The 22,925-nt window shown below is 42.5% G+C and overlaps 1 protein-coding gene across 6 annotated transcripts in view; it reads left to right on the forward strand.

Annotated features, from left to right (window-relative positions):
- The window catches only part of fggy (FGGY carbohydrate kinase domain containing), a 490,678-nt gene that overhangs the window by 417,122 nt on the left and 50,631 nt on the right, over positions 1 to 22,925 (forward strand). For all 6 annotated transcript variants that reach the window (XM_048538754.2, XM_048538757.2, XM_048538755.2 and 3 more), the window contains one exon: positions 396 to 516. In XM_048538754.2, the coding sequence (XP_048394711.1) occupies positions 396 to 516 (121 nt within the window). The remainder of the gene's footprint in view (positions 1 to 395; positions 517 to 22,925) is intronic.

Genomic DNA, 22,925 nt, shown 5'->3' on the forward strand with positions numbered 1-22,925 from the left:
ATTTCCAAAACTATGTCCATTGGGGAATCTTCCCCCACCACCATCACCACTTCGCAAGTTTAAGTCCATCCCCACTTCACATCCTTCTTAACCAGTAACCAGTGCACTGTAGTGGGATGTCTTTTCACCAACACCATTCAAGAAATTTGCAAGTGAAGTATAGATTATGCGGGATAGATTAGCATGCTGACTATTTTGGACAGTCAAATTTTTCATCCCACACATTCAATTAAGTAATTTTAATCAACTTTTCCTTATTGAGTAATTTGTTTGCATTTAAACAAAATATTGCATGCAATTATTCTGAAAATCTATTATGATGAGTGTAAAAAATAAATTTGCTACTGTTTAATGGCATCTGTGCATAAATCTATGTTCTATTTCCCTGTATCCAGATGGGAACACGCCACATACTAGAAACAATGCTGACTGCAGGACATCAAATTGACACTCTGTTTATGTGTGGTGGACTGAGCAAGAATCTTCTTTTCGTACAAATACATGCAGACATTTCAGGTAGGCAATGGGCAAAGGGAGGAAGGTGATAAAATGTGATGATATAGTAATTTGGATTGTTAAAGTTTTCTTCAAATTGTTACTAATGGGCAAACAATGAATTATTTAATTAGCTAACATAAACCACACTGCTATGTAACAAATGCTACACTGAGCAAATACAGCAAATTGCTCAATCCAGTTTCAGGGATATAATGTGACTTCATATTGATAGATATTGAAGGAATGGTCAAAGTGCCACAGGAACACTGCAATCAAAAAAGGAGTTACCCCCCTCTGGGTTTCTTTGCTGCAGAATCAGTTACTTTGGTCGATCATGCAAACAGTATGTGGGAATCTACCTTAGAATAAAGATAGAAAATGCACAATTTCTCAGAGGGAGAGGCAGTGTCTATGGAAAAAGAAAGATTTCCTAAGGTTGATGATCTTTCATCAAAACCAAAAGTTTAGAATTCTGATCAAAAGTCATCAAAATGAATACTAACTTTCTTGCTCGCTCCATAAATGCTGTTGAATATTTCCCACATTTTCTGTTTTCATTTCAAATTTCCAGCACCTGCTTTGCTTTTCCATATGATAAAGCTTCCTTAATTCTGCATCTTTACATCATCTTTCTGTCTTTGACTTTCTGTAACTTTTTCAATTAACCTAAATTCTAGTTAATAAAAATCACCCACTTCATTTTTCTCTCTCAGCCATCCTAATTCTCTGGCCTCAACATTGACTTTACCAACTTAGAATCTTAAAAAAAAAGTTCCTAATTTTCATAACCAACAAGTTTTCATCATGTAAGTTGGGTGCATCATCTAATTCAAAAGATGGGATTTGTCAAATGATTCTTTAGCTGAAGATCCCCAGTTGGTCTATAGGTCTGGGGATGCTCTAAACCCCTGTTATAATGTCTTTTTCTCACTTGGTCATTGGGGCTTACTCAGATTGCTGGGTTTTCCGGCCAACTTTACCTGTTGATATAATCTTAATGCATCCTCTTGGTCTAAACGCAACAATTATTTCTCTAATTAGAGGCAAGATATTATGGATAATCGAAACGTGAAATAAGCAACGAAATGCATTGGGTCTGACAACATCTTGAGAGATAAAAAAAAGTAAATAACCCAGAATTTTATGAAGTGAAATTACAGGATTCCTGCCCTCGTTCTCGTTTCCAGCAATTTTCACCAGTGCGCTTTAAGAGTTCAGGTAGTCAGCCTGCACCCTCCACTCAAACCCTTTGCCAGGTTAGGCATCTCATACCCATCTAGCCTTTGCTGTGCTGGCTGACTTCTCCATGATTTCTGCTTTAAGGCGTATCAGAAGAGTTATGTAAAATAGTCTGGATTTGGGAACCTATTGACAGGTAAGTTTAAAAGATTGTGCCCCTGCTAACCAAACTGCTTCAAAGAACAAAGAAAATTACAGCACAGAAACAGGCCCTTTGGCCGTCCAAGCCTGCACTGATCCAGATCCCCTATCTAAACCTGTTGCCTGTTTTCCAAGGATCTGTATCCCTCTGCTTCCTGCACATTCATGTATCTGAAAGAACAAAGAAAGTTACAGCACAGGAACAGGCCCTTCAGTGCTCACTTGCCTCTATGGCCACCTCCAAACTACATGTAACGGTGGTGGGGCCAACTCCATCCTGTTCCCACTTGCCCACAAAGAAAACATGGCTGGCCAGGACCCTTTCAAAGGAAATAAATCAGGAATTTTCCTGGCTCAATCTCCTTCATGAAAATCTTGCGTAACGTTTCAGGGTGTGACCTTTCATCAGAACTGAAGAATGTTGGAAATATACATTTCATTCAAATAAAATGAAGAAGAACAAAAAAGAGCAAAAGGAAAAGTCTGTGATCGGGTGGAAAATGGGAGAATTTAAATATCTGCAGATTTGGTTGAGCAAGAGCTAAAGCGAATGATAATAGAACACGCACAAAAATAAAAATGGGACAAAGGAGATATGAATGACAGAAAAACAAGTCTGCTGTCCAGAAGCAAAGTGAGCAAAACAAGAAACATGCAAAGAAAATGAAATAAAATGAAACAACAGAGAGTACAGCTCGAAATTCTTGAAACTTAGTGGAAAATGCACAATTGAAAGATGAAATGTTATTCTGTAATATCTCTCATTATTGCCTTTGTGTGTTCAGCATCTATCGCTTGTCATTTGATCTTCTCTGGACTTATAATTAGTTATAAAAACAGACTCTTTTTTCTTCTTTTCACCCCATTTTTGCTGGCTGAACTTTGTATGACTTGTTCATTTGGAATTTCTCTTGGTTTTGTCCAGGAATCAATGATCTAAAATGTTAACCTTCCCTTTCTTTCTCAATAGATGCTGTTTGATTTGCTAGGATTTATAGAATTTTCCGGTTTTATTTTTGGGCAGCAAAATTGGACTCCATAGTGCCTAAGTAGAAAAATGGTATGTTACACTCTACCAGTGCAGCTCTCACCCTCCCTAATGCTAGGGAAGGCGTTAGCATGGATGTGCCATCTGTGAACTGGAAACATCAGGTATGTTTGGATTGTGATGTTCTGTTTGATTTGTTACTTGTTTCTGGAACATTGGACCGTGAAGGCCTATTTTATGCATGCGCTAATCTGTCTCAGCAGAACATGTATTCAGTTGCATGAGGGAGCATCCACACCATTACTTGAAAGGTCAGATACGCATCTTGCAGGCAAAGTGTTTTTGACTTGTGCTGTGCCACATTGTGTGCAAATGCTGTAACTTCCTCTTAGAGGTCTTTTAGTGAGTTGTTACATCCATTCAGAAAGAGCAATGGATTTGGTCATCTGCACACACCAATCAACAAGCAGCATAAGGGCTGTAGATGCAGTGATCCTGGCTCTGCATCATGGTGAACAGATGATTCAGGGAAAGAGTAAGAAAAGGAGGAAATAGCCTTGTGAAGTTTTCACTGGTCTATTAATCCAAAGATCCAGATAACGTTCTAGAGAACTGGGTTTGAATCCTGCCAGACTGGATAGTGGTAAAGTCTGCAATTAAGTGTCTGATGGAGACCATGAAACTGTTGCTGATTGTCAGGGGAAAAAACCTGGTTCACTAATGTCCTTCTGGGAAGGAAATTGCTGTCCTTATCTGGTCTGGCCTACATATGACTCAGATTCACAATGATGTTGTTGACTCTTAACTGCCCTCTGGGCAATTAGGGATGGGCCATAAATCCTAAGCTAGCTTGTGATGCCCACATCCTATGAATGACTTTTTTTTAAAAGAAAGAAGGGCCCTCCACAGATCACCATACTACTGCCAATTTTCAGTGACGACATCTCATTCCTCCATCTTAAAGGATGTTTGGGCTCAACAATTTACCAGCACAGCACCATCCTCAATAGTGAAGGGTCTATCAACTGATCAGACTTGGTTCTGCAGAATCTCAACATCAGTTAGAAGAGGTACAGGAAGTACGAGGACTATGATTTCTTCAGCATTTCGTTGATGTGTGGCTCTGTGCAAACCACCATGTCAATGAATGCCTGCTTTGGAAAGAACCACATTTTCAACATCTTAAGACAGTCTTTGGGATTCCACGAAAAACTAGAAATCAGCACCTCAGATTCAAGCATTACCTATTCTATATGTGGTTGGTGAGCTCCTGCCACTCCTTCATGCCAACAACCATATATTAGATGTATAATGCATGTTGTGCATCTATCAGAAATATCATGGAGCAGCCCATTGCTATTTGAAATGACATTTCCCTGACTCAGGTCACTTGCCAGAACATTTCCTTCAAATTCAGAATGGACAGCTGTGATCTCCTCAAAGTCGCCATTATATGGTCTTAGCTATTTTCACCAGACATCCAGAGGTCATCTGGAAAGAGGAGCAGGTGGCATGGCGGATGCAGCATGCTTTCCTTCCATCTGGATGAGCTATCTAAGAAAGCCTCTATGGCTTTATTTCTTTCAGGATAGCATTATTTCACCATTCTTGCCCTAACATTCCTTCTAGAAATCTTACCATTCAAATGGGATGCACCTTGACAGAGCCATTCATCCAAGAGCCCATAATATAAGGTGACAGTAGCTTTTCTCTAATATACTAATCCAAAAAAAATTATACAGATTACTTCTTCGTACTTGTAATCATGTCCCTGCCAATTTAATGTACTTCCTATCAAATGACACTGCTGACTCTTTCTCTGAGGACCCATTGCTGTAAAGTGCTTTGTATCCCTTTTTAAATCAGTGCCTTCTGCTCCAAAACTGGTCTCTGTGCCCAACAATCCAAAGCTCTCCCTCCTGTTCTATGCTTCAAAGCACACATTGATCCTCCCTATCTTGTGTGTGACACTACAGTAGACATAATCCAGCATTTATTACCTTTAAAATTGTGCTCTGTAACTCCTGAAATATTGCCTTTAGTGGCTGAAGTACTGCCTTATTTGTCATTGGCACTGACGCATTCGACTTTTGGCTCACTCCATTATCCTTCTAAGATATCGTTTGCTGTGGCACCACAGAGCAATAGAATTGTTATGGCACAGAAGGAGGCTGTTTCAAACCATTGTACCTGAACTGGCTCTTCAATGAGCATTGATAGCTCGTGCCAATCTCCTGCTTTTCCCCATATTCTTTGCCTGTTTTATATCCAAATAATCATCCAAAATCCTCTTGAATGCTTGAGTTGAACTTGCCTCCACGTTTCCAGACAGTGCTATGCATTCCATATCCATACCTACGATGTGAAAAAGCTTGATTCACACATCATCATCTTCACATTTGCACATCCCTTTATATCTGTGTCCTGCCATTCTTGCTCTTCTTGTGTATGGGAACAGCTTCTCCCTATCTACTCAATCCAGCCTACGCATGAATTAGAAAACCTTGATCAAATCTCCTCTCAACTTTCTTTCCTTGAAGGAAAACAGCCGCAACTTCGTCCTTCTATCCTCATAGCTGAAGTTTATCTTTCCTGGAACCATTCTTGTAAAGCACTTCTGCACACTCTCCAGTGCTTTCACATCTTTCCTATAATGTGCACCCACAACTACACATCGGCTGAGGTTTAGCAAGTGTCTTATACAATTTCAACATAACATGTTTGCACTTATACTCAATGAACCTAGTAATAAAGCCAAGGACACTGTATGCTTAATTAACTGCTCTCTCCACGTGTCCTGCCACCTTTGAAGATTTGTTCACATATATCCCCAGGTCCCTCTTTATCTGGACCTCTTTCAGAAATGTACCCCCTATTTTACATGATCTTTCAATGTTCTTCCTGCCAAAGTGCATTACCTCAGACTTTGCATTGAACCTCATCTATTACTTATCTGCCCATTCCATCAACTTGTCAATGACCTTTGGAGGTCCATTCTGTCCTCCTCACAGTTTACAATTCTTCCAAGTTTCGCATCATCTGCAAATTTTGAAATTGTCCCCTGGGCACCAGGATTCATATCATTTGTAATATCATGAAAAACAAGATCTCAATATTGACACCTGGGGAATTTCATTATAAACCTTCCTACAGTCCAAAATGTGTCTGTTCCCTTTAGCTCAGCCAATTTTGTGTCCATGTTGTCGCTGTCCCTTTAATAGCGTGACCTTTCACTTTACTCACAAGTCTGTTGTGTGCCACTGTTTCAAATGCCTTCAGGAAACTTGTGTATATCACATCAACAGCTCACCAGAGAGGCTCTGCGCCATACAAGATTCATGATGACAGTTACAGAAATAACTATACCCCCTAGATATGGAATTTCTTGTAAAGACTACATTTCTAATCTTTACACCAATTGGCAAGTCATTGTACAGCAATGGTTTGGGCTGCACTCCTTCAAGATGCCACCATTCCAAAAGTTTCAAGGGCTGAATGCTGTTTTGAGTGTGGTACATTCGAGAAGATTCCAGACGTTTCTGTCTCTTCCGACCCTTCAACTAATCTACTATCCTGAACACTTACTGCGAAGGAAGCAGAATAAACTGCCTAAAGGACTCTCATCCTACCTAGTGACTCTGAAATCTTGAGCTTGAGCTCAATTACCTGGAGAAACTTCCTGCACATATGATCCCCCAGCGTCCTCAAGTGATCCCCCGGTGTCCTCAACTTCCCAAATGCCCCTCAATAATTTATAAAATCTTTAGTTCTTCTTTTAGCTTTGAATTACCACCTATAAATGAGCAATTACAAATGACTCATCATGACTCCAGAAACAGCACATTAAAACTGTTAACGGTGGCACTGTGGTTAGCACTGCAGCCTCACAACGCCAACGCCAAGGACCTGGGTTCAATTCCAGCCTCGGGTGACTGCCTGTGTGGAGTTTGCACATTCTCCCCGTGTCTGCGTGGGTTTCCTCTGGGTGCTCCGGTTTCCTCCTACAGTCCAAAGATGTGCAAGGTAGGTGGATTGACCATGTTAAATTACCCGTAGTGTTCAGGAAGGTGTAGATTAGGTGGGTTATAGGGGGAATGAGTTGAGATGGGATGCTGTGAAGTTTGGTGTGGACTTGTTGCGCCCAAGGGCCTGTTTCCACACTGTTCTAATTCTAATTCTGAAAAACGTCTACTGACTACAAGGACAAATGCATCAGTTGCATTGAAACACTACCACTTGAAAGCCACATATCACGCTGACTTGATACTATTTTGCTCTCCGAATAGCAATGTGGTTGTGCCTATGTTCCAATGACTGCAACAGTTCAAGAAGGCAGCCCCCGGCCACCTTGTAAAGGGCAGTCGGGAATGGATAATACATACCGGCACAGCCTGTGATGCCCAGGTCCCATGAATTAATGTAAAAAATGTGAAGAGAGTGGAAAGCAGACCTACCAGATGAGACTTTTTACCACACATAACAAATGTCTTTCATTAGAATGCATTCCCTGCAACTAACAGACATGATTTCTACTTGTTCTTTAATGTTTTGAAGTTTGAACCTCTGTAAAGGTCCACAGTTCCATTGTAATTCAGACGAGCGTCTAGATCAAAAGAGAAAGAAAAAGTTTATTAATAGCAATTTGGGATTAGGTTACAGCCAGAGGCTTGTGCTAATGCTGATAACTCTCTAGTTATGCAAACAAAACATTGGACAAAGGTCCAGATTTCAAGACATGGAAATCCCCAGAAAGCAAAGCTGGAATCACCAAGAGCAAAGGTCAGTAGCCTGAAACTCTCCTGATTGATCCTATTTAAAAAGATTATGAAAGAGCAAAGCTGGAGTTTCAGTTTTCCGATGCATCAGCAGACTTCCCTTTGATGTGGGCAGTTTCACATTTAAATGATACAACTGTGCTGCACAAAAATTTCTGGAGATAATTGCAATTTACCTGACTAATATTTTGCAGTAACAAAGGAACTACTGGTTATCCTTGAAACTGTAAATTAAATGTTTTCCTGAATATTGTCAATTTACTTAAACTAGACCATTTGTGTTGAAGGATCGTACATATTTGAGAAACACTTTCAACATTTTCAGAACTATTGGTTGCAGTTTACAGGATCTACTGCTAAAAGAGCAGATGATAAAAATACAAATAAAAATGAATGCAATGTTAAAAAATGAATGCTGAAGTGCAGAAAGATGGAAATGTTGTCATTACTTCCCCAGGGGCAGTCATTTGAAGACTGTAGTTTAGTCCAGTTTGGACTCCATTGCACATGTTCTTCATCAAGATTGCATTTATATTTGAGGTTCTATTTTTGTTTTAAGATTGTTGAGGATTGGTTAACATTAGACTAATATGTTGACTGCTGTAAATGAACAGTGTCAAATGGATTTTCAAGGCACTGTGTTGTCCCATGCAGAATGTAGAGAACCAATGCATTACCATACCTTAAGCTATTACCAAAGTGCTGATGCCAGTTTCTTAGAAAACGATAATACAAGTGAAAATCCAACTTAACTTTGCATATTGTAAAAATTGTGATGACCTGGTATTACTATGCGCAGCCTTGTCAATCCACACACAAGATTTTTAAAATTCCAGTGTAGACTTCTATGAAACAACTCTAAGATTCCTAATCAGTCATCCAGGCTTTCAAAAACTGTGAACAGTACTTTTGCAAGTTTTATAATATTACATATAATTACAACTGATAGAAAATAGCTTCAAGCTGGGTCTTTGAAATTGCCAACCATCTTTCAAATAAAATGTTAACCAGGTTCTATCTTCCCTGTTGGGTAAGAGCAGTTCATTGAATCCAATATCCTGCTTAACACTAAACTTGACATCACAAGAACAACCTGGTAACTTTCATGTTGCTGTTTCTTTGATCTGGTACTTGAAAGAGATAGAGCAAGGGTAGATACTTCTTCCGGAGGATTATCCACTTGTTGGTGATCTGCAGGGGTCCCTGGTCTTCAGATGGAAATAGTAAAAGTGCAAGGTCAACATGACATTAAAGATAGAGTGTCCCGGGTGATGAAAACACTATTACCTTACTGGTTTCTAGCATACCTTACCCTCTAAATGTCTGGTAGCTTGAGGAAAAATGAATGCCATGTAGTAAGGCAGAAATCCTGCTAACCATCACAAGTGGCTCACACTCTGTGTCCTGATGACATTCATTGATTCCTCCTATTCTGCGCAGAGGCTGAACCTTTTCTACTTTTGGTCCTTCTCTGGATATTGTAACCTAACTGCAGAAACAAGAGGCGATAGTGAGCAAAAGTGATTAGTGCATGACTGTTGTGAAGAGTATTCCAGATGTGTGGAGTAAAAGCAACAAATGCTGGAAATGTACAGTAGGCTTGGCAGAATCCATGTGGAGATGCGGAGGGCTGCATTTTAAGTTTTCTTTGGTTAAGGCTGAGTCATGTCAGGTTTTTGGGAGAGACTTTGCCATGAGGTCTAGTGAGTTTTCTCGTAGTATCTTACCAAATTCACCTCATTAACTGCCTACCCTGTCCCCATGACACTCCTCAGAGCCAATTCTATTCCCATCTTACTACACACCTTTCCCAAAGTGACTTAAACTGAGTAAATATGCACCAATTCACTGCCATCCCTTATTACCACACCATCTTTAAAAGGTGTTGTGCATCCAGGTGACCACTGGCATTCTGAAACTTTCCTACTTGCTTAAAGACGTTTCCAGAAAATATCAGAGAAGTGCAAGATGACACTGCAATTCTCCAAGAGGGACCTGTAGGTGCTGGTCAAAGGAGTAGAATAAAGGAGAAGTATCCTGTTCCTGGGAGACTGGCAGAGATGGCCGCAACACCAAACCCTGGCACCTTGGCCTGAGGTTGCCATCCAGATCAATGCCATCCCTTCAGAGGAAGGCTCACCAGACCTGAAACGTTAACTCTGATTTTCTCTTCACAGATGCTGCCAGACTTGTTGAGCTTTTCCAGCGACTTCTGTTTTTATCAGTGTCATCTCTATGATCCGTAGGAACGGCCAATACTGTCATTAGAAGATCAGTGACCACCTCCACTGTGCCAAGTTTAGTGCTGCATTCCTCTCTCTGCCACCTCACACACACTTTATCTCTGTCGCTTCACTCACCTCCCACCTAGTCTCATGCTCTGTCACTCTCACAATTATTCCTCAACCCATACAAGGAGAGAAACCTGGAACTGACCTGAAACTGGGACTGGACCTGCAGGGAAACTGAGATATCCATATCCTGCCAAGTATGTTTCATTACTCATTCCGTGGCATATGATTGTCGTCTTGAGTCTTGCAAGTACAAACTCCACCAGAATCCACCTCCTTAACCTGTGAAGGTTGTGAATTGCAAGGCCTCTGAGGAAGCAGTGGTAAGACCGTCTGCTGCACGCCAGCTCCCACACTTATACCTTGTTGGTGATGTCAGGTTTTAAATGTGTGTGTGCACGATCTGGTCTGTTTGTCAAAGCAACAGCTCTGCATCTGACTGAGATAGAAACACTCCAGGTCACTGGCACGAGGAGGACTGCCAGAAACCATGCAGGACAGAACCAGGGTTGTCAAAAATCAAGGACTTTGTCCAAATGCACTGAGAGGAGCAGGAGTGGCACACAGGTATGTGGGTCACAAAGGCCCTCATTGCCCAACAATGAGTCATGCAACCATCTGGCTGCTTCCATGGACAGGTTGGCGCTTGCCACGGTGTTGCAGGTCCAGTAATCTCTCGATCTGCTGGAGAGAGGCACACTTGTGCTGTTTCCATGTCCTGATGTATTGACCTGAATGTGTTGATCTGCTATGTCTGGTGCAGGCAGGTGCATTACAAATATGGTGTCAATGTATTAGATTGATTAGACATTAGAAACTGAAAAACTCCAAAGGAGCTGGTATCCCATCACCAAGCCACCCTTCATTTATATATGGAGAGTCCTTGGCACTGATCCAGCTCCCTCAAATGTGCAATCAGAGTAAACAAAACATCTCACACTCCTGTATATGTCTGTCACCCCAGGCCCCCTGGTTGGACAAGATTAACAGCTCCAATTAAGGAACTCATATTCTATGAGGTCTACCTGTCTTACATCATTACAACCACTACATCCTTCCCCCTCTGAATCTGAGGTCAGAGGCTAGTTTCTTTTTTGTAACTTCTCCTCGGGCATTTTAGCACCAAGTCAGATTCTTTCAACTCTGCCTCTGATATGGGTGGTGTGTAACAGCATCTCAGAAGAAATTTGTTCTCCTCTTCAGGTAGGACAGGCCTCAAGGCAGCAACATCCACCATGTCTATCTCAGATTCCAAGCTACCTTCAATGCTTGACAGAGAGGGAGAACCCATAGAGTTCTGAAACAGTTGAAAACGTGGTCAAGCAGCCGGGCATGTTTTGCTGCCGCACCATTCATGAGTTTGCAACTTTCATATGGTCCCTGTGCTTGTTCAGGACTGCTGCACCAACCTGAACTTCTTACGTCACTGAACCTGACCTCATGTCGACTATACCTCTTACCCATGCAGAGCCTTTACCATGGTTCCCAAACCAAACTTAGTCAGCTGAAGTACACTGTCTGCCTCACTTAGAGGAGTCTTGTGTCCAGCAATGGTGTTCCTGATGACATTTCACCCTACCACCACCACACCCCCTACCCCAGGTCCGAGAAGAGCAGATTTAACCTGGTGCAGAGCCTTCTCCCCATTAGCAAATCTACTGGAGGTATCTCTGTAATTGCATGAAGGATGGAACTATAATCAAATAAGGATGGGGACAATTTCATATCTAGTGAAGCTATAAGCTGTTTCTTTCAGTCTGCTTTCAGAGTTTGTATTATTGTCTCTGTCAGACCATTGGATGATGGTTGGTATAGAGCTTGTAGGTCAAACTCCATTTGACTTTCGGAAATACCCAAATTCAGCGCCGGTAATCAACAGCCTGTTTTCTGTGACCAACGTTTCTAGCAGTCTGAGTATTGAAAAAGTTGTGCGCAGGTTTTCCATTGTTGGCTGGGCCCTGTGTTTGACAAACAGATCCAGCCACTTTAACAATGACAAAGAACATTGAAACCATGAAAGGACCTGCATAGTTGATGTGTAACCAAATGCAGAGTATACCTGGCCATTCCCATGACTGTGGGGGAGTTGCTGGCAGTAATACCTAATCTTATTGGCACTTTGGGCACTGCCCCACCAATGCAGCACCCAGTCTGGCCACCGGATATAATTTCTTGCCAACATCTCCATTTTGGAAACCCCTGGATGATCCTAGTGGAGTTCAGCCTGTATCTGGCAGTGCCCTTTGCTCAGGACAATCACTCTTGGTCCCCACGGTAATATGCTGTCTTCTACTGTGATCTAGTCTCTCCAGGTCCAAAAGGGTTTCAGTTCTGTTTGTGACAGCCCTTCAGTTTCCCCCGTCACGACTAGCTGTTTCAGTTTTTTCATGATCTTTCTGTGTCTAAAGTCTAATATTGTCAGCTGTGACTGGAATTCTGTCCAGAAAATTTAAAATCATTATGGACTGTTCCAGTAGTGGTACCAGCAGTGGCGTATCTGCCAGCAAGAGGCGGCTCATTGCATCTCCATTCACTATTTGGCCTCCCAGACTGTGTTTCAACTTGCAATTACACACATTCAGTATTAAAACCAATTGCTGAATTTGGCCTGAAGCTTCGGGTGGCATTGTCTTGCCCTCTTTGGATAGACCTAGCAGAGGTTTCTGGTCTGTTATTATTAGAAATTTACATCTGTAAAGATATTGATGGAACTTCCTGAGTCCAAATATGAGTTCCAAACCTTTTTTCTCTATTTGGGCATATTTATACTCTGCATTAGCCGATGCATACACTGTTGGGCATTCCTCTCCCCTGGGCCATCTTTAGGCTAATACTACCCAAATGTTATATGGGGAGGCATCATATATCAATACCAGATTTAACTTGAGATCATAGTGTACTTGCATCTGAGAGGATGATAGCTGTTTCTTCACTTCTCTGAAAGCTATGACTTGGCTACATGACCGTTTCCAAGGTTGACCCTTTTTAAAAGTTTTGCAAAAGTGCCAGGATGGAAGCCAGGTTATGAATGAATTTTCCATAATAATTCACCAGCCCAAGGAAAGGCCTAAGCTCTGGAAAAGACATGGGAGCTGGGGCACCTTTGATTGCCCTTACTTTATCTTCCAATGGATGTAACCGGTCTTGTCGAGCCGGTAGCCCAAGTAAGCCACTTGGGATACCTGGAACACACATTTTTTTCCCTTAGAAGGAATACAGTCACCTATGAGAAATGTCTAAGGACTGTATTCAAGTTCTCTAAGTGCTCCTTATTGGTCTTCCCTATTGTTAGCACGTCGTCTAGATAAATGCTACCTGGGCTATATGTGTAAAATGTTCTCCATTATCTGCTGAAAAGTTACAAAGGCCAATGATACCCCAAATGCAATCTCATATATTGGTACAAACCCTTAAGGGTTTTAATTGTAGCAGACTTCTGGGAATCCTCGTCTAACTGCAATCACAAGTGCGCATGGTTCATGTCCAGCTTTGTGAAGGACAGCACCCCTGCTGACCTAGTGTACAAATTTTCTATGCAAGGAATTGGATATTTATCTACCTGCGAAAAGCAGTTTACTGTTTCTTTAAAATCCCCACAAAAGTGAACCAACCTGTTGGGCTTCACAACCGGTGCTGCCCATTCCACAAACTGGACTGGTTTGATGATTCATTCGCTTTCCAGCCTTCCAGGCAAATGGAACTGGGCATACCTTGTAGAATCATGGAATTGCTTCCTGGTCAACATACAACCTCCCACCACACACAAGATGGTCTTGATTGCTTTGATATTCCCCCAACCTTTTTGAAAAATTTTGGGGTATTTAACTAGCACTTCACTCAGGCAGCCATTTTATAATCAAAAAATGTTCAGCCAATCTAGATGAATCTTTCTCAATCAATTTTCACCCATCAAGTTTGGGCCCAAGCCTTTCACTACAGTCAGCGGTAACTGAACCAGTTGCTCCACGTAAGAGTCTGGAATCAAAGTTTCACCCTTAAACTGTAAAGGTTCCCCAGTATAGGTTCTGAGTCTAGCCAAGGTCTTGCACAAACTTAAAGGTTGGAGTCCAGAGGGATTTTGCTAAAGACTGGCTCTACAATCACTGAAACAGCCGTGTGGTATCAACATCCATTAGAACTCAGATACTTGTTCTGATTGGTTCTGATTTGGATGTTGCTAAGCAACTTAACTGTTCCAAATCAGATGTAGATGGACATTCCAGGGTGTGCACTTTCCTGGATACTGACCTATGAATTCTGGTACTCTATTTAGGTCTAGTGGGACCCTTTTGCTGTCTTGAGTCCGCATACCAGCAGCAACTACAATAGCTTTCTGTGTCAGATCCTGAAGAAAATTTTAACTGTTTGGCCCAGACTTGGCTTTGATTTGGGACTTTGCCTTGGGCTGACCTGGAGTTCCTCTATTCAGGATATGTCTTGATTAAGGCCATATAATTTCCTTCACTCAAGTGGTGTTCCCCAAAGTCACCTGAACTGACAAGGGTGCCCACTTCCATCCGAATACCCTGCAACTCATATGCTCCACTTGACACATTTTCCAATGGTAAAGTCAGTTGTACTGCCTGTTTGAAGTCCAGTTGGGCTTCAGCTAGTAGGTGCTTTTGCATGGTTACATCATTAATCTCACATACCAAACGGTCTCTCAGCATCACGTTAGGGGTCAAACCAGTGTCACATGGTTCTGCCAGCCATCTTCACCTGTCCAAAACTCTGATGCAGATTTGCATCAGTTTGTTTCTCTCACTATACTTGCTTATCCCTATTATTTCTGATATGTTTTAGTGTTCTCCTTTATGAGGACAGAAGCAAAGTGTGAATTTACCAGTTTTTGGCCATTTCTGTGATCCCTATTACAATGCACCTCAGGAATCCAGTCCTTCTGATCCAACACCATTCACACGAAAGAGAGAGAGAGACAAGAAAAAACAGTTGATAGAATCCCTATATCCCTGCAGAAATTGGCTGTTTGGCCCATCAAATCTGCACCAACCTTCCAAAAAACATCCTATCCAAACCAGCTGCCTACTCCATCCTTGTAACCCTGCATTTGCCACGACTAATCACCTCAGGTGCACATCCCTAGACACTGCGGACAACTTAGCAAGCACAGTCCACCTAACTTGCATAATTTGGTCTGTAGGAGGAAATCAGAGCATCTGGCAGAAACCCACTCAGACATGGGGAGAACATGCAAGTTCCACAGAGACAGTAGCCAAAGGCTGGAATCGAACCTAGGCCGCTGGCACTGAGCAACTTTTCCACCTTTAGTCTGGGCCAGGTAACAATGGCAGTTTCTTTCTCTGAAGGAGATTAGTAAACCAGATGGATTTTCCCCTGACAACCATTTAATAGGAATCATTAAACTCTTAACTCCAGATTATTAATGCAAATTCCACCAACTTGCCATGATGGGATTTGAACCAAGATCTCCAGAACATTACCTGGATCTATAGTCAAGCGATAATACCACTTAGGTTATTGCCTACCACTAAGATAGGGGTAAATTTAAAAAAAACTAACAAAACTGGCCAGATTACTTAAGTGGTTTTCACAGTGCATTACTCCTCAAGACATATGTTGATCATGGTTACCTTTACAATTCACTCAGATGAAAGCAGTCATGCTTACAAATTAGTTTTCTGTTCTCGAGCTACCAAGAGCTGCTTTTGGGAGGTTAGACAGGGAGTTTTCAAACCTTCATGCTGTAGCATCAACAGTCAGATTGCTTTTCACCAAAAGTACAATTCAAAACCCAATTCAAACTCTGACCACTCTCTGATAGATGGGAGTCTGTCCTCCTCCACAAGGCCCCAGTTACCATCTGCCATCTGCCTCTTGATATTGACCATTTTGGCCTCCTGCTTCCACAGCCATCTGAGCTGTTATCTGGAAGGCCACCTGACTCTTTGAGAGAGAATACATGTTTCTGAGCCACCTCCCGTCCACCAGTGACTCCAGTAGGACAGCAGAAAACCACGGGTCATGTTCTATTGCCCATGTGCCATTTGGATCTTCCTAATGTTGTTGCATTCAAGGGCTTTTGCAGCAATAAGGTATTTAAGACTTGAAGTGGTGCTAGCCTGACACCAAACATTGTCTCTGCCTGCTCCTGCCCCACTGAACTCATCTCCACCTATCTGGACTCCATTTTCTCCCCCTTGGTCCAGGAACTCCCTATCTATGTCCATGACACCACTCACGCCCTCCCCCTCCTCCAGAACTTCCAATTCCCCGGTCCCCAGCACCTCATTTTCACCATGGACGTCCAGTCCCTATATACTTGCATTTCCCATGCAGATTGCCTTAAGGCCCTCCGCTTCTTCCTGTCCCGCAGGCCCGACCACCCCCCCCCCCCCCCCCCCCCACCCACCCACCCACCGACACCCTCATCTGCCTAGCCGAACTCATCCTCATCCTTAACAACTTTTCTTTTGATTCCTCCCACTTCCTACAGACAAAGGGGGTGGCCATGGGTACCCACATGGGCCCAAGATATGCCTGCCTCTTTGTAGGTTATGTGGAACAATCCCTCTTCCGCACCTACGCTGGCCTAAACCCCACCTCTTCCTCTATTTCATTGATGACTGCATTGGCGCCGCCTTGTGCTCCCACGAGGAGCTTGAACAGTTCATCCACTTCACCAACAACTCCCACCCCAACCTCAAGTTCACCTGGACCATCTCCAACACATCCCTCACCTTCCTGGACCTCTCAGTCTCCATCTCAGGCAACCACCTAGAAACCGATATCTATTTCAAGCCCACCGACTCCCACAGCTACCTAGAATACACCTCCTCCCACCCGCCTTCCCGCAAAAATTCAATCCCATATTCCCAATCCCTTCACTTCCGCCACATCTGCTCCCAGGATGTGGCATTCCACTCCCGTACATCCCAGATGTCCTCTTCTTCAAGGACCACAACTTCGCCCCCGCAGTGGTCAAGAACGCCCTCAACCGTATCTCCCACATTTCCCACAACTCATCCCTCACACCCCGTCCCTGCAATAACAGCCAAAAGAGAATCCCCCTCGTTCTCACGTACCACCCCACCAACCTCCGGATACAACGCATCATCCTCCGACACTTCCGCCATCTGCAATCCGACCCCACCACCAAAGACATTTTTCCATCCCCATCCTTGTCTGCTTTCTGGAGGGACCACTCTCTCTGTGACTCCCTTGTCCACTCCACACTCCCCTCCAACCCCACCTCACTCAGCACCTTCCCCTGCAACCACAGGAAGTGCTACACTTGCCCCCACACCTCCTCCCTCATCCCCATCCCAGGCCTCAAGATGACGTTCCATATCAAGTATATGTTCACCTGCACATCCGCCAATGTGGTATACTGCATCCGCTGTACCTGTTGTGGCCTCCTCTACATTGGGGAAACAAGCGGAGGCTTGGGAACCGCTTTGCAGAACACCTCCGCTCAGTTCGCAATAAACAACTGCACCTCCCAGTCGCAAACCATTTTAACTCCCCCTCCCATTCCTCAGACGACATGTCCATCCTGGGCCTCCAGCAGTGCCACATCAATGCCACCCGAAGATTGCAGGAACAGCAACTCATATTCTGCTTGGGAACCCTGCAGCCCAATGGTATCAATGTGGATTTCACAATCTTCAAAATCTCCCCTCCCCCTACTGCATCACACAACCAGCCCAGCTCGTCCCCACCTCCCTAACCTGTTCTTCCTCTCACCTATCCCCTCCTCCCACCTCAAGCCGCACCCCCATTTCCTACCTACTAACCTCATTCTGCCCCCTTGACCTGTCCGTCCTCCCCGTACTGACCTATTCCCTCCCTAACTCCACACCCACACTCACCTTTCCCCACCCCTTTAACTTGTTTGTTTACTCTCCACCTATCTTTTCTTCCGTCCATCTTCGATCTGCCTCCCCCTCTCTCCCTCTTTATTTCAGAGCCCTCCCCCGGTCCCCCTTTTCTGATGAAGGGTCTCGGCCCGAAATGTCAGCGTTTGTGCTCCTGAGATGCTGCTTGGCCTGCTGTGTTCATCCAGCTCCACACTTTGTTATCTCAAATTCTCCAGCATCTGCAGTTCCTATTAGCTCTGATATGAAACATGCTGTGACTCTTCAGCACTGGACTGGATACCATAATCATAGAAAAAGAATAACACAAAGTTTGCCTGCATGACTTTAAATAAATGCAGGGTATTCATGCATCACAATTCTTTGTGACCTAATTCGGTGTCGATCCAATGTAGTCCCCTTACTTTTGAATATGATACTTTTCTGGCTTGGCTCATTTTACTTCATTAAATACTGTATTTACCCATTGTAGGAGATGTCTATTCAGAAACCCAGGAATCAGTACTAGACAATGCTAGTGCTCTTCAGGACAGCAGCAGTTACCAGACGTGCAGGCATCCCAAACAAGAACAATACTGATGGAATGGTGGGGCGTCAAACTAGGCTGCCCTAGGGTACCTTCAGAGATGGAGCCATGCCATGGGACAAGTGCCTTGTGACTTGCTACTATCTTGCTTTAAAAATGGCAACACTATTTAACTGCTACAAAAGTATGAGTAATTATAAGGAAATTCACGTGTAGAAAAAAAAACACATCTGTGACATAAGAATTCAAAATTATGGAGGGATTTGAAAGGTTTTGAAATATGGAAAAACTGGTCAATAATTCGGTATCTAGAGGCCATAGATTTATGATCATGGTTATCAAGAAAGCATTGATACAGATAGATACCTTGGGATATATGGCATGTTGGAATCAGATCTTAGATACTTTGTTCCAATGACTACTGTAGACTGGGTGATAGTTGTAGATGGCAATCAAAATATCTACATTTGGTCAGTAGCACTGTTCACAGAACTTAAGAAAACTGTTGGATTTATAGATTACAATACTGTGTGTTTACTGATTTACATGTAGATCAGTTATAAGCTTATACAGCAAATATATTATAAATATAATACCCAGCAGCTGCATAAGGACAGGACTTCTTTTTATCAGGATTAGTATCATGCTACCATATAATCTATATAATTGCTATTTGGAAGTTCAATAAGAATGTACTTTTTATTGAGGATATTGGCAGATAGAATGGAAACTGTGTAGCGTGCCTAAATTGCACACTCAGCCCTACAGAGAGGCTTAGGCTTGTCTGTGCATGTGGTTTTTATCAGATTGTTTGTGAAAGAATCTCTCACAAGACTGCTGCCTATCATTTATCATGTGCTGCAGATTTATTTTCAGGTTTAAGTTCTTTGGACATTAAAGCATTGAAGTATCCTGGCTCTGTCACCTACAAAATTGTATAGTCATAGATGTAAAGGAAATTTGTGGAGTGAAGTTTGGGATTAAGATGCATCCTTTACTCATGTTTTAGACATGCAATCAACATTATTAAAAATGCAGAAATATGATCGGGGTCCTATGTTCTTTTAAGAATACAGTACGACAAGCAATGTTCCTGTGTCTCAAGACAATCTCCTATACATTTATCAGTTCATTTTATCCTGTTGTAAAAAGTGGTTAAATTTGTGCGTTTTGGCAAATATGACAGTCTTTGGTCTATTGACTCAAGTTTAAACATTTTTGCAACAGTTTAACTAGTTTCTGGTGCTTTAAATGTAGTTGACCTGAGAGGTTGTGAATTCCATTACCTCCAATATAACTTTAAATATTCCAATTTGTAAGCAGGAAATGGTATAGCCACTTTCTGTGTTGTGTAATGATGCAAACTGAATTAATAACCTCAATCCCCCATGTACCTGCTGTCAATTTGTGACTAGACAAGATGCAGAACAGACAGCAGATTTTTTTTATATAGAGCTGAAGAAAATGAGTGAAAAAGTGACCCTTTGATACTTTTGTGTACTTTACAATGTTTATTAGTGGAGCTGAGTTGCTTTCGTAAATATACAAGGAAAAGATAAATATTTTGTGAAAAGAAGCTTAAAACAAAGAGCAGTATTCAAAACAAAACAAAATGCCAGAAAGTTTGAGAGGACTGGACAGATAACTGTAACCAAAATTTTCAGTACATTGATGCAATTCTCACAATGCCGAGAATTACCTTTATATGGCTACATGAACATGGAAATGCATCCAAAGGTTCCTCATAGAAACGTAATCATGTAAAGATGGATGCTGAACCTAAGAAGAAGACATTAGGAGTCATGACAAAAACTTTCATAAAAAGAGGTTTGTTAAATGGAACTTAAAAGAGAAGTAACGAAATAGAAGGATGGACGGCTTAGCCAAGCTCACGGGAATAGAGTGGACTGTCGCAGTTCAAAAAGGTGACTGTCTGTCACTTTCTGAAGGACAGTTAGGGATGGCAATAAATACTGGTCTTGTCAACAGCATTCATGTCTAATGAATGAATTTTAAAAAGTTGCAATAGTTTTGATGAAGTTTTGCTGTTGTCTGAAAGTATTTTGGAGCGCGTCTGAAGACTGTAGCGAGCTTTTGGAGTGTTGCTGTATCCTCACAGGATGGCAGAGGTGTAAGTGATCTGTCCAAAAGAATGCTGTAGTTATGGGGGTGGCAGTCCTAGTGGTCCCAAGTTTTCACTACAGCTGTGAGAGGTGGAACACATACTATGGGGAGGGCTGTGCGTATCTGCGCTCATAACCTGTAGTGATTCGTGATGGCAGCTCACCACTACCTTCTCAGTGCTAACATTCGTGACAAAGAACTGATGATCTGTTCACAGAGTTTAAGATTTTGAGGTTTAAGGAGATAGTTGAAAATTGAAAAAAGTTATTGTGGGTTATCTTTGCACTCCAGGATGAAATGAAGAGGAGGGGATTGATGGTGTTTGATGTGGTTGAGCTAGATCACTGCAGATGGGAAAAAGTAGTTGTCAGCTAGACACAATGGCATAAACCACCTGTTATTTATTTTCATGTATGTGTCTTTATCCACCTCTGTCACTACTAGTGCTTTTCTGTTGATGTTGTCCTTAATCATACTTTGTTATTCCTATGTTTTGTCACTCCAATGTCACCAGATACATAACTTATCCCAAATTAAGTTGGCTCATCTCTGTCCTGATCATCCACCACCTCACACTTTGCTGACACAAATGCATTAAACTTAAACTTCTTGTCAGCATCCTCAGATCGAATCATGGTCTTGTGTCTCACCACTTTATCTGTTCAAATATATTGTGTCTTATAATGTGTCAGTACTGTTCAATTCTCCAGCACTGCCTGAGTATGTAATGAAGGCATGTTCAATCAATGTATTCAAAAAGGATGTTATTTAAAATGGAATGATATGCAGGATTATGAGGAGAAGACAAGATGATGGCACTAAATAACATGCTCATATGGAGATCAAGCACAAATACGATGGACTGAATGACCTTCTTCTGCACTGTAACAATTCTGTAATTCTATCTTTGAAGGCAGATCCTTTAATTTGCTTGCTGTCTCTATCTATACTACTCCCTTCTCTCTATCATTGAAAAGGTGTAGTTGAAATACCACAGATGCCAAAATGTTTACCTTGCAGAAACTAAAGCAAGAAACTACATGACAATGCAAACTATTGCCTAATAATAAACACAAATATTGCTCTTCATGTAGAACAGCCAGAAACTACAAACAGTGTCAATGTGAGTGCCAGCCACAATTTTCTTTAAGGACTTCATATCTATGAAAACATTAAATTGGATCAAAAGTTGAACATGTTCCTTCATTTTGCACAGAACAGACTATATTCAACAGGGCTGCATTTACAAAACCCAAACAAAACATCAACTATTAGATGTGATGCCAAATTAGGCAGCACTTGTTGAACGATGTTCAGTATGCTAATAGGTACGTGAATAACCAGTTTAAGAAAATCAATTACATTTATACCATGGTTCATTTATGTTTGCTAGAAGCAACATACGTTTACAAGAAATGACTTGTTCTTTGCAAACAAAAGGAAAATGTTCAAGGCTTACATTTTTTATTTAATTGTCTGCAGGCTTGGTGACCATCAACCACAAGATCATAAGATATAAGAACAGAACTAGACCATTCAACCCATTGAGTCTGTTCACCATTCTATCATGGATGATGCTTTCTCAACTCGATTCTCCTGCCCTCTCCACATAACCCTTGATCCCTTTACTAACCAAGAACCTATATGTCTCTGTCTTAAACACACTCAATGACTTAACTTCCATAGCCCTCTACGGTAATGAGTTCCACAGTGTCATCATCTTCTGGCTGAAGAAATTCTTTCACATCTCTGTTCTAAAAGGTCATCCCTTCAACCTGACACTGTGCTTGTGGGATAATAAAATGTGAGGCTGGATGAACACAGCAGGCCAAGCAGCATCTCAGGAGCACAAAAGCTGACGTTTCGGGCCTAGACCCTTCATCAGAGAGGGGGATGGGGGGAGGGAACTGGAATAAATAGGGAGAGAGGGGGAGGCGGACCAAAGATGGAGAGTAAAGAAGATAGGTGGGGAGGTAGGGAGGGGATAGGTCAGTCCAGGGAAGACGGACAGGTCAAGGAGGTGGGATGAGGTTAGTAGGTAGCTGGGGGTGCGGCTTGGGGTGGGAGGAAGGGATGGGTGAGAGGAAGAGCCGGTTAGGGAGGCAGAGACAGGTTGGACTGGTTTTGGGATGCAGTGGGTGGGGGGGAAGAGCTGGGCTGGTTGTGTGGTGCAGTGGGGGGAGGGGATGAACTGGGCTGGTTTAGGGATGCAGTAGGGGAAGGGGAGATTTTGAAACTGGTGAAGTCCACATTGATACCATGTGGCTGCAGGGTTCCCAGGCGGAATATGAGTTGCTGTTCCTGCAACCTTCGGGTGGCATCATTGTGGCAGTGCAGGAGGCCCATGATGGACATGTCATCAAGAGAATGGGAGGGGGAGTGGAAATGGTTTGCGACTGGGAGGTGCAGTTGTTTGTTGCGAACTGAGCGGAGGTGTTCTGCAAAGCGGTCCCCAAGCCTCCGCTTGGTTTCCCCAATGTAGAGGAA

The sequence above is a fragment of the Stegostoma tigrinum genome, chromosome 8, assembly GCF_030684315.1.
Source record: "Stegostoma tigrinum isolate sSteTig4 chromosome 8, sSteTig4.hap1, whole genome shotgun sequence".
Classification (NCBI taxonomy): Eukaryota; Metazoa; Chordata; class Chondrichthyes; order Orectolobiformes; family Stegostomatidae; genus Stegostoma; species Stegostoma tigrinum.